This window comes from Astatotilapia calliptera, chromosome 11 (assembly GCF_900246225.1).
Source record: "Astatotilapia calliptera chromosome 11, fAstCal1.2, whole genome shotgun sequence".
NCBI classification, from domain to species: Eukaryota; Metazoa; Chordata; class Actinopteri; order Cichliformes; family Cichlidae; genus Astatotilapia; species Astatotilapia calliptera.
Window position 1 is genome coordinate 15,532,089 of NC_039312.1, and position 12,139 is coordinate 15,544,227.

Consider the following 12,139-nt stretch of genomic DNA (forward strand, 5'->3'; position numbering starts at 1 on the left):
TTGGAATGTTTGTTCCATAACTGCTGCAAGCTGTTAAATTGCCAGAGGCTCAGCTGTTAAGCTTTTTAAAGACCAATGCGTGTATCAGTGCATTTGGACTGAATCTGCCAACTGCTCTCGTTCTTGGTGCCAAGAAATGAGGAAGGTTTACAAGGATTCAGAGTACTTAGACTTTTACTTAAGACTGTGCACAAAAACTTGTGAAAACCATTCATTTGTTAATTTAACCTTCCTGTCCTTAACTGCCTCAGTAGAAAGAAATAAACATGGTCAGCATTTCTATGGTAAACTGCGTGGTGATTTTGTGATTGGATTTAGATGCTTAATATGTTTCAAAGTAGTGCTCACAGAGCACAACATAAAGGAAAGCTCACCACAAACCCAGGATATCAGCTGATATATAATTAGGGATGGGTACCGGTATCCGGTGCCATTATGACACCAGTTCTGACATAAACGGTAGTTTATTTCGGTGCTTTTATTTTTCCTGAGATGTCATACACTTTGGATTCTAGCCAATCATTTTACCTTTGCAAGCGTAGTAGGCGGGCCCAGGTACGTACGTTCTTTTAGAGCAGAGCTACAGATTAAAAATGCCCAAGGCGAAGCGGTCAAAATCGTAAAATTCCTGTATTTGTATAGCGCTTTACTAGTCCCTAAGGACCCCAAAGCGCTGGGAAACAGCTAAACATGAGAGGTTTTTAGACAAAATTGGTGTTTTTTCCATTGATTAAGCACTGCTTCCAGCCAAGAGTGATACCATATATGCCCTATAGCTGCAGAAAAGGCTAACATTGTTATCTTTTTACAAAAAAACAGCTAAACATAAGAGATTGTTGGACAAAGTTTGAGTTCTCCATTCTTTAAGCACCGGTTCGAGCACCGTTTAAACACTGGTACCGTTTCAAAAGTATCGATTTGGTACTGGTATCGGATAAAACCTAAATGATACCCATCCCTATATATAATTGGCAAATCTCATTTGGAGCACATTTTTTCATCTGCAAGCCACTCTGCAACCCACAGCTCCTGTTTTGGATGGACTGGTATCGATACTTACAAAGTGCTTGAGGATCAGTATCTTGTTTGATACTTCAACATAGAATAGAATAGAATAGAATAGAATTCAACTTTATTGTCATTGCACATGCACAGGTACAGGGCAACGAAATGCAGTTTGCATCCATCCAGAAGTGCTTTAGTGATATAGATATATTACAATATATATTAGCAATAATATAGATATGTGAGTATATTACAGAAATGGGTCTATTATGGTATGTTATAATGTACACGGTATGAAGTATGTTGTGAACATGCAGACAGAGGAGCCAGGGACCAAATCACTGACTTTCTGATAGGCAGACAACCCACTCTATATGAGTCATGAACACAGTTTAATGCTGCATTTGACTTAATCTGTCTGTGTCCTTGAATCCTGCCCAATTCTGTGCCAGTGCACATGGAAGGGCTGGGAAGTTGCCCATACCATCAAATTGTAACTTTTGCTGCCCTATTGCCCACGTCTCTCTTGAAAATGACATTTTAACCTCAATGAGACTTTTTCACCTGGATAAATAAAGGATAATAACATAAATTCCAGGAGATTAAAATAAAAGTCTTTTTTTGACTATAGTGTTCCTATCTGAACCTTGATTGCTATAAATAAACAAATGATTAAGAGCAACAGTTTGTTTATTCTTGACAGCCACTCTGTTCTCCTTTCTACTTCATAAAGAAAGACCTTGTAGTAATGATTCAACTGCATCTTTACATTTTTTATGTTCAAGATTCAAAATTCTTTATTTGAATCTGCATCACTCTGTAGTTTGTAGAAGCACCTTTAGAAAAACTTGATAAGTGATACAGTTTTGCCCCATACTTCTTTACAATATTAATACATCAGTACACTGAGGTTAGTGGGTATTTATATATGCATAGCACAGTATTCCAGTCAGGCTGAGGTCTGCAGCACCTTGATTCTTTTCTTTTTCAGCTGTTCTGTTATAGACTTGTTACTGTGCTTGGGACCATTGTCTTGTTGCCCAGTCTAGGCCAGGCTTAGGCTATGGGACAGACTGCCTCACATCTGACTTCAGTATACTCTGTTATAAGGCAAATGGTAACTGTACTGGTTCTTATATACAGTGGGGCAAAAAAAGTATTTAGTCAGCCACCGATTGTGCAAGTTCCCCCACTTAAAATGATGACAGAGGTCAGTAATTTGCACCAGAGGTACACTTCAACTGTGAGAGACAGAATGTGGAAAAAAAAAAAAAAAATCCATGAATCCACATGGTAGGATTTGTAAAGAATTTATTCGTAAATTAGGGTGGAAAATAAGTATTTGGTCACCTCAAACAAGGAAAATCTCTGGCTCTCACAGACCTGTAACGTCGTCTGTAAGAAGCTTTTCTGTCCCCCACTCGTTACCTGTATGAATGGCACCTGTTTGAACTCATCATCTGTATAAAAGACACCTGTCCACAGCCTCAAACAGTCAGACTCCAAACTCCGCCATGGCCAAGACCAAAGAGCTTTCGAAGGACACCAGGAAAAGTATTGTAGACCTGCACCAGACTGGGAAGAGTGAATCTACAATAGGCAAGCAGCTTGGTGTGAAAAAAATCAACTGTGGGAGCAATCATCAGAAAATGGAAGACATACAAGACCAATCATAATCTCCCTTGATCTGGGGCTCCATGCAAGATCTCATCCCGTGGGGTCAAAATGATCATGAGAACGGTGAGCAAAGATCCCAGAACCACACGGGGGGACCTGGTGAATGACCTGCAGAGAGCTGGGACCAAAGTAACAAAGGTCACCATCAGTAACACACTACAACGGCAGGGAATCAAATCCCGCAGTGCCAGACGTGTTCCGCTGCTGAAGCCAGTGCATGTCCAGGCCCGTCTGAAGTTTGCCAGAGAGCACATGGATGATACAGCAGAGGATTGGGAGAATGTCATGTGGTCAGATGAAACCAAAGTAGAACTTTTTGGTATAAACTCAACTCGTCGTGTTTGGAGGAAGAAGAATACTGAGTTGCATCCCAAGAACACCATACCTACTGTGAAGCATGGGGGTGGAAACATCATGCTATGGGGCTGTTTTTCTGCCAAGGGGACAGGACGACTGATCCGTGTTAAGGACAGAATGAATGGGGCCATGTATCGTGAGATTTTGAGCCAAAACCTCCTTCCATCTGTGAGAACTTTGAAGATGAAACGAGGCTGGGTCTTCCAACATGACAATGATCCAAAACACACCGCCCGGGCAACAAAGGAGTGGCTCCGTAAGAAGCATTTGAAAGTCCTGGAGTGGCCTAGCCAGTCTCCAGACCTCAACCCCATAGAAAATCTGTGGCGGGAGTTGAAAGTCCGTGTTGCTCGGCGACAGCCCCAAAACATCACTGCTCTCGAGAAGATCTGCATGGAGGAATGGGCCAAAATACCAGCTACTGTGTGTGCAAACCTTGTAAAGACCTATAGTAAACATTTGACCTCTGTTATTGCCAACAAAGGTTATGTTACAAAGTATTGAGTTGTATTTTTGTTATTGACCAAATACTTATTTTCCACCCTGATTTACGAATAAATTCTTTACAAATCCTACCATGTGGATTCATGGATTTTTTTTTTCACATTCTGTCTCTCACAGTTGAAGTGTACCTCTGGTGCAAATTACTGACCTCTGTCATCATTTTAGGTGGGGGAACTTGCACAATCGGTGGCTGACTAAATACTTTTTTGCCCCACTGTAGAACACCAAGTCAGAAAGATGAAAGCATATCTGCCTGTATCTCAATCCTGAAGATTTATGAAAATATATAATATAATAGTATAACTCTATATTATTTTTAGATGAGAACATTTCCAATAAAAATATTAGACCAATGGAACAATTTTACAGTCGTGTGAAAAGTATTTACGAACCTCTTTGCAGCTCTGTTTTTCTTTGTTAGCAGCCATTAACTGATAATCAGCAACTGTGAGCACCTCTACAAATGCAAAAGTTTTGACTGTTTCCTGGTTTGGAGGATCTTAACACAATCCTAAACTCTTCCCAGGAGTGTATGTCCCAGAACATTTATTTTAAGCTCAGACTAAACAATGCTCAAAACACTGCAAAACTCCCAAGAGCTACATGTTAGACTATACAGGCCTCACTGAGCATATTAATATTAAAGTTCTTGAAAATATAATTTGATAAAGACTCAACAAGAATGGCTTAAAGTGTTGCCAGGAGAAATTCTTTACATATAAAAAAAACATGGCAGCATAGCTTAGGTTTGTATCTTGAGTTGTATCTCAAGAAATCACAAGACTTCTGGAACAGTGTTTTTTGGACAGACAAGCCTAAAGTGGAGCTTTTTGGCCATAATGTATAGCACCACTTTGGTAAAAATAAAACACAGCTTATCAGCACAAACACATCACACCAACTGTCAAGCATGGTGATGGAGGGGTAATGATGTAGCCACAGGATCTGGGCATCTTGCAGTCAGTGACTCGACCAAACTTCTCTCTATAGAGCTCAGGAGGTAGAGCAGGTCATCTACTACTCAGAAGGTTGGTAATTCAATTACTGGCTGTTCCAGTCTGCACGCCAAATATCTTTGGGCAAGATACTAAACCCAATTTGCTCTCCAGTGATCTATCAGAGATTGAATATGTATGAATGTTAGATAGAAACGTTGTATGAATGTGTGAATGAGGCAAGTTATATAAAGTACTTTGAGTGCTCAGATAGAGTAGAAAAAAAGCTACAGTGGGGCAAAAAAGTATTTAGTCAGCCACCGATTGTGCAAGTTCCCCCACCTAAAATGATGACAGAGGTCAGTAATTTGCACCAGAGGTACACTTCAACTGTGAGAGACAGAATGTGAAAAAAAAAATCCATGAATCCACATGGTAGGATTTGTAAAGAATTTATTCGTAAATCAGGGTGGAAAATAAGTATTTGGTCAATAACAAAAATACAACTCAATACTTTGTAACATAACCTTTGTTGGCAATAACAGAGGTCAAATGTTTACTATAGGTCTTTACAAGGTTTGCACACACAGTAGCTGGTATTTTGGCCCATTCCTCCATGCAGATCTTCTCGAGAGCAGTGATGTTTTGGGGCTGTCGCCGAGCAACACGGACTTTCAACTCCCGCCACAGATTTTCTATGGGGTTGAGGTCTGGAGACTGGCTAGGCCACTCCAGGACTTTCAAATGCTTCTTACGGAGCCACTCCTTTGTTGCCCGGGCGGTGTGTTTTGGATCATTGTCATGTTGGAAGACCCAGCCTCGTTTCATCTTCAAAGTTCTCACTGATGGAAGGAGGTTTTGGCTCAAAATCTCACGATACATGGCCCCATTCATTCTGTCCTTAACACGGATCAGTCGTCCTGTCCCCTTGGCAGAAAAACAGCCCCATAGCATGATGTTTCCACCCCCATGCTTCACAGTAGGTATGGTGTTCTTGGGATGCAACTCAGTATTCTTCTTCCTCCAAACACGACGAGTTGAGTTTATACCAAAAAGTTCTACTTTGGTTTCATCTGACCACATGACATTCTCCCAATCCTCTGCTGTATCATCCATGTGCTCTCTGGCAAACTTCAGACGGGCCTGGACATGCACTGGCTTCAGCAGCGGAACACGTCTGGCACTGCGGGATTTGATTCCCTGCCGTTGTAGTGTGTTACTGATGGTGACCTTTGTTACTTTGGTCCCAGCTCTCTGCAGGTCATTCACCAGGTCCCCCCGTGTGGTTCTGGGATCGTTGCTCACCGTTCTCATGATCATTTTGACCCCACGGGATGAGATCTTGCGTGGAGCCCCAGATCGAGGGAGATTATCAGTGGCCTTGTATGTCTTCCATTTTCTGATGATTGCTCCCACAGTTGATTTTTTCACACCAAGCTGCTTGCCTATTGTAGATTCACTCTTCCCAGTCTGGTGCAGGTCTACAATACTTTTCCTGGTGTCCTTCGAAAGCTCTTTGGTCTTGGCCATGGCGGAGTTTGGAGTCTGACTGTTTGAGGCTGTGGACAGGTGTCTTTTATACAGATGATGAGTTCAAACAGGTGCCATTCATACAGGTAACGAGTGGGGGACAGAAAAGCTTCTTACAGACGACGTTACAGGTCTGTGAGAGCCAGAGATTTTCCTTGTTTGAGGTGACCAAATACTTATTTTCCACCCTAATTTACGAATAAATTCTTTACAAATCCTACCATGTGAATTCATGGATTTTTTTTTCACATTCTGTCTCTCACAGTTGAAGTGTACCTCTGGTGCAAATTACTGACCTCTGTCATCATTTTAAGTGGGGGAACTTGCACAATCGGTGGCTGACTAAATACTTTTTTGCCCCACTGTACCTACAGCTTTAAAGAAAAGAACATTTCAGGCTTGTGTCTGTTGGAGTCAAATTATTAAATGTTGCCATTATTGTACTTAAATTTGTAAGTCTTGGTTCAAACTGTATGATCCAAGACATTCCTTTGTTTCTGACCCCCGCCCCAGCCTGTTGAATGGTGGGGGAGGCTATAGTGTTTTATTATAGGGACACATCCTATGTGAAGGTTCTGTTTTCTTGTTTAGTAAACTTCCTGCCTTTATGACCCTTTGGTGAGCAGGAGGTCAGACAAACGCACCCCCAAACACAAGCACACACACTCACGGGCACCTACACACACACACACACACACACACACACATGCATACACACACATACAAGGGCCCGACACACCGCAATGGGTGGTGCCAGTGTAAACTGTAACTGTATTCAATAAAAAGGCTGCAAGGAAGGCTGTTTATTTGAAGTTGGCTAGGAAACAGGTGAGGAGCGTTCAGCTCCAAGAGCCTGGTGGACCAGCCTCCATTGCTAGCAAGTAAAATCGATCGATTGCTGTTCGTCTTGCTTCGTTAACGGGAATAAGTCTCTAAACCCGTGGGGCCTGTGGAATCACAGACCCAACAGTGTCAAATTCTCATAAATGAAATCAATACAGCTCAGTTAAACAGAGCTCAACTCTTTCCACAGGCAGTCCATGTAGTGTGTTGTACCTCTGTGCATGCAGTCCGGAGATATATAATATGCAATGCAACTGCCTAATGCGACATCAGTGCCACAGTAGTACCTGCAAACTCCTTTTCTAAAGTATTCAGAAGAAAAAACTAAATAAGCTGTTGCTACTATAAATACCTGAAAGGGGAATTCACAAACTTTCAATTTTGTATGCAGCAGTGAATCTATTTCCACTTATTTACAGCTTGCTACAAATAGCACAGTATACATTGAATCCCCACGCACCAACTTCCTCACAGGGATCAACTTACAACAGATGCCATTATCAAATCAAGCTATATTGGATTAGACAGAGGAGAGATCGTCTATAAATGATCTACAGGAAATACCGATCAGTCTTTTAAATAGTGTTGTCACAAAGCAATATATGACTTTTACTTAGTGTAGTTTGTGACATTTCTATTGAAAATAGTGACTGTTTTTTGGTAAAGGCTCCTTTCTAACTGATGGGCGAACAGACAACATTTTGTGTGTGGGTACTTTCTCGCTGTCAGCGGTGTGCTTGTGAGGCTGGTGTGACTGATTGTGGCTGTATCTCGCCAAGCTGTCCAGACGTCTTAGTAATGTGATGGGACTGGAAGAGGCAGGTGACACATTCAGGACAAGTTCCAGGTACACAACTCATGCTTGGTCAGGTATTTCATTACAATCCCTCATGCCCGCTGGACTACATAATGTGTTCTAATCACTGCAAAGTGTGCAGGTGTTTGCCTGAGTGTGAGAAGACTGAGACGTGGAACGAGGGGGAAAACACAGTTGCTATTCCCCACACAAGGCCCCTTCATCTCCTCAGTAAATGAAGTAAATGAAACCCAGCGGTGGAGTCAGATGACAAAATGAACATAATGTTGTTAGGCTGCTCCAGAGGAACAGAGGAGCGGAGTGAGTTTTTCTTGCTTACTGTAGCAGGCTGATCTAATAATCCGAGCGCTGGAACAACAGTGTTGCTCGGCTCAGCTGGGACTTGAAAGAGCGGCATTTAAAAAAGGAGCCGAAGAACAAAAGGAGAACAAATGTGAAGGGGATGAACAAAAGGAGGAGAGGAGTGTGACTCGCCCACCCTCGACTCTCTTCAGACAGAAGTAAAAAAAAAAAAACCCTACAAACACACACACACACGGGAGGAATAATCCCCGGGCAACTTGGACATATTTAATCTGCCTCTCATTTTCAACAGGGATTAATTTCTACCTTCTAATCTGCTTGGTGTCCCTGAATTAAATCTCATGTGTGCACTTTTCCCTGTGCGGCCCATCTGAGGAAATCTCCTGCCTGGCTGTCTGACAGCACAAGCCTAGCTAAAGCAACGTATGTGGCTTAAAAGGTATCAAACACTCGGGCTCGTTCCAGGTGGGTTAGTGAAAGACGTGTAGCAGTTGGTGTGACATATAATACACCATGTGGGCTTGCAAACATGACCAATTTTCCAACCAAACACTTCTACTACTACTCTGCTCAAGAACTTCATTTATTGGCAGGATGAATTGTTTTTGAGATCTCTAACATGAACTAGACTCACCCTGAAGTAATCGCTGCACGCTGCTAGGACGGCTTTGTGGGCGTGGAACTTCTGCTCACCGGCAACCAGAGTGACATCACACAGCAGGCCATCCTTCCTCTGCTGGTTGAGGGCAGAGAGGACCGAATCCTGGTGCGACTTTGACTGGCAGAGCCTCTGTCCTGTCAGCATCTCCCTACTGGTGTACAACACACAGACATACAAAACAGATGTTGGATTTTAGTGGATTTACTAGGTAAGACAAAGATTTTGCGCTAATGATAATAAGCAATAATAATTTATCCTTTACCACAGATGGATTAAAACAAATTAAGACTTTTCTGTGAGCAAACATTTACAATAAATCTAAACAATTCCATTCATTTTAACCACCTTGACAGCACAATAGTAACATATATCCATGTAAAACTCCTACCTTAACAAAAATCTCTATTTTTTTTAAAATATATGTAATGTGCACAGCAAATACATGAAAAATCATAACTTTTTACCCCATGTCCAGTGGTGAAAATCACACCAAACAACTGAAATGAAATGCTCTCACACACACTCCAAGAATTAAGCTAAGGAACTACAGCAAGCTAACGTTGCTTGCTGTATCATTATTATCCATACATAAAGTATCTCTTAACCCAGTTTCCTCTACCTTTTACCACACCACTGCAACTATATCAGTATCCATTGATTACTTTACTATTGGTGTTCAGACACGTATTGACAACTACTATAAATGTCAGACGCGCTAAAACTATTATTAGTCCACACAGGATTACTCTTATTGACGATACCCTATTTTTTCTCTTCCACCACCGTGAGGCTGATTTTTCTTGTTTTTTACTGAACTATATGGAACTGTTGGTTTTCTGCCATAAAACTCTCTAGAAGTGGCCACAAAACCCAGAGGATGAAGACATTTTTGAATAATTTGGCAGCATGGTGGTGCAGTTGGTTTAAATCTCCTGATTATCTGGGGCCTGCTTAGCTTGTTTGCCTGCTCATGTTTCCTTGGGTACTCCAGCTTACTTACACACTCCAAAGACATGCATGCTAGGTTAATTAGTGATTGTAAAAATGGCTGTAGGTGTGTCTTTAAGTGCTGCATGAATTAGTGTGTGAAAAAGCTAAATGTGGCTTATAGAGTAGAATGGTTCGAGCAGTCAGACCAGAAAAGTGCTATCTACATGCCAGTCCAGTCCATATTAATATGAATTTAATGTCCCTGTACCTAGAATTTAGTGTGGCTTTTTGAACATTAATGATTCCCAGGCGATAAATTGTAATTATTTATCCTTGGTTTTTTCTCTAGTGAGGCATTTGTTGCCTCCATGAGGTTATTATATCTGCTTTATAATTACATTATTTGTTATCTACAACATTCATTAGCCTTCTCAGAATTAAATGTAAAGACTTTGGTCATGCTTTAACTTTTCTGGTTAGTATCATTATTGGCACATAAGCTTGTCCCATATTTTTATTTATGATAAAACAGTGGCAAAGCATCCCTTTCTGTGAATAGAATATGCACAAATATAAGTGAATTTCCAAAACAGTTGGGATGCTGTGTAAAATGTGAACAAAAATGTGCAAATCTCATACTCATGTTTCATTCACAATAAAACATATGATCAGATATTTGAAGTCTTTGCAATTTTTCATCAAGGCACATTATTCTGAATTTGTTCCACAATATGTAGACACAGGTTTTTGCAGAATGGTGCACCTCATGTCACTGACCTGTTGCCAGATGACCCACTAAGCTGCTAAATGTTCCTCCAGTTGGTTTGTTTTTCTGTAACACTTAGTTTTCCAGCCTTTCGGGATGCCCGTCCCAACTTTTTGGAGACGTGTTGCTAAATTCAAAACGGGCTAACATTTTCATGAAATAGTAAAATGTCCCAATGTAAACATTTGATGTGTTTTCTATATTCTATTGTGAATAAAATATGAGTTTATGAGATGATTTATCAAAGACTATGCACAAAAACACTGATCTCGTAAGAAAAAAGGGTGGTGTTTATCAGATCGCGCTACTAGTTCATTTCCATCTACAGTCCCTGAACAGGTACACCCAAAAGATTAACCAGGCTGCAAAATATTAAACATAAACATCCACAGGACTAGCAATAATTTGAATAATATAATCAAATAGCCTAAAACCCTTCAATCAGTCCCACCCACAAGATACAAACACATTCATAAGTGCATACACCCCATTATTCAGTTATCTTTAATTTCCATTGTTAAAATTGCATCAGAAATTTAGACAAGTGACTCAATCAATGGCTTGCCATGATTTACATTTTTGCCATTCCCCCACCCTTACAAAAACAGCGCTTCCTACCCATCAGCGTCTATCTCACAGTTTAGCTGACAGGATAAACGCGCTGACCACAGAACATGTCAAAATGAGTTTTCCCGACTGGCAGAAAGCTGAGGATCCATGTAACAGCAAATATACCCCATTTTCCAACTCATCCTCAGTCCCTCTCCGCTTATGCCCATTCATAAGCCAGTCTGTCCACCCAAATCCATCTATGTCCACTTCCAGTCCTGGCCATCACTTTAAATTATGCTGCCTGCCAAGAGGCTTACTCTGTCACCTTCATGGTGATGGGGTGTAAGACAGAGGAAATAATGGGCGTGTGTGTGGGCGGATGCGTTAATGCGCTCTGGGATTGAGGTAGGATAAAAGATGACTCAGGTTGTTTGTTTGGTAGGTTTGTTTTTTTTTTTTTTGGGGGGGGGGGGGGGGATTGCCATAATTTAAAGTAAAAGGTTTTTACATTCCAAGAAGAGAGTATAAGGATGAAATGAACATATTAGGACAAAACTGTTAGCCGAATGGTGAAAACTAAAGCAACACAAGAACAATAATGTGGCTAAACTGCCCTCAGAATGGGTCATATTGCAAAAGAATCTGTGTCCTACATTTCACAGTGTGTCATATTTTGTTTGTGTTACAAAAGTTGCAATTTACCAGCTCACAAAAAAATAAAGAAATAATGTTGTCAGAGGTTATTTTTTCTCTAATTACCCAAGTATGATGTGTAAAACAGCTTTAAAATTTAAAGTACACCAATGTTTACTCTTAAAGTACCACCGCAAGGACTGCAACAGTCAGAAATGTTACGATGCCATATATGTTGGCTTTAAAAGGCTAAAAGTAGATTTCAGTTTGAAAATAGTTTATTGCAACATATTCTTATTTCTTGAAAAGGCCAAAATCAGCACTTGATTATTTCTCCCTGCCTCCGAGCTTCATTTAGTGTCCAAAAACTATTAAACATATAAATAAACCACAGAGTCGGAAGGCTAGGTAATGAAGCAATCAGTGTAGATGCTGGAGTTCTTTTTCCAAGTAAATCCCACGTGCAGCATCCTGCTGCTAAAAAAAGACTCCCTGATAACACAATAAAAAGATGTTTCCTTCTATTTGATTAAACTAAAAGAAAATACAACTGTGACCTGTTTTTGAAGGTTTAGTAAGTAGGTTTGGTACAACGGATTGGGCTCTTAGGTAGATAGGTGGATTGT

At 40.7% G+C, this 12,139-nt stretch overlaps 1 protein-coding gene across 3 annotated transcripts in view; it reads right to left on the minus strand.

Moving 5' to 3' along the window:
• Positions 1-12,139, minus strand: part of klhl32 (kelch-like family member 32) — a 41,318-nt gene that overhangs the window by 27,113 nt on the left and 2,066 nt on the right. For all 3 annotated transcript variants that reach the window (XM_026184454.1, XM_026184451.1, XM_026184452.1), the window contains one exon: positions 8,606-8,783. In XM_026184454.1, coding sequence (XP_026040239.1) covers positions 8,606-8,783 — 178 coding nt within the window. The remainder of the gene's footprint in view (positions 1-8,605; positions 8,784-12,139) is intronic.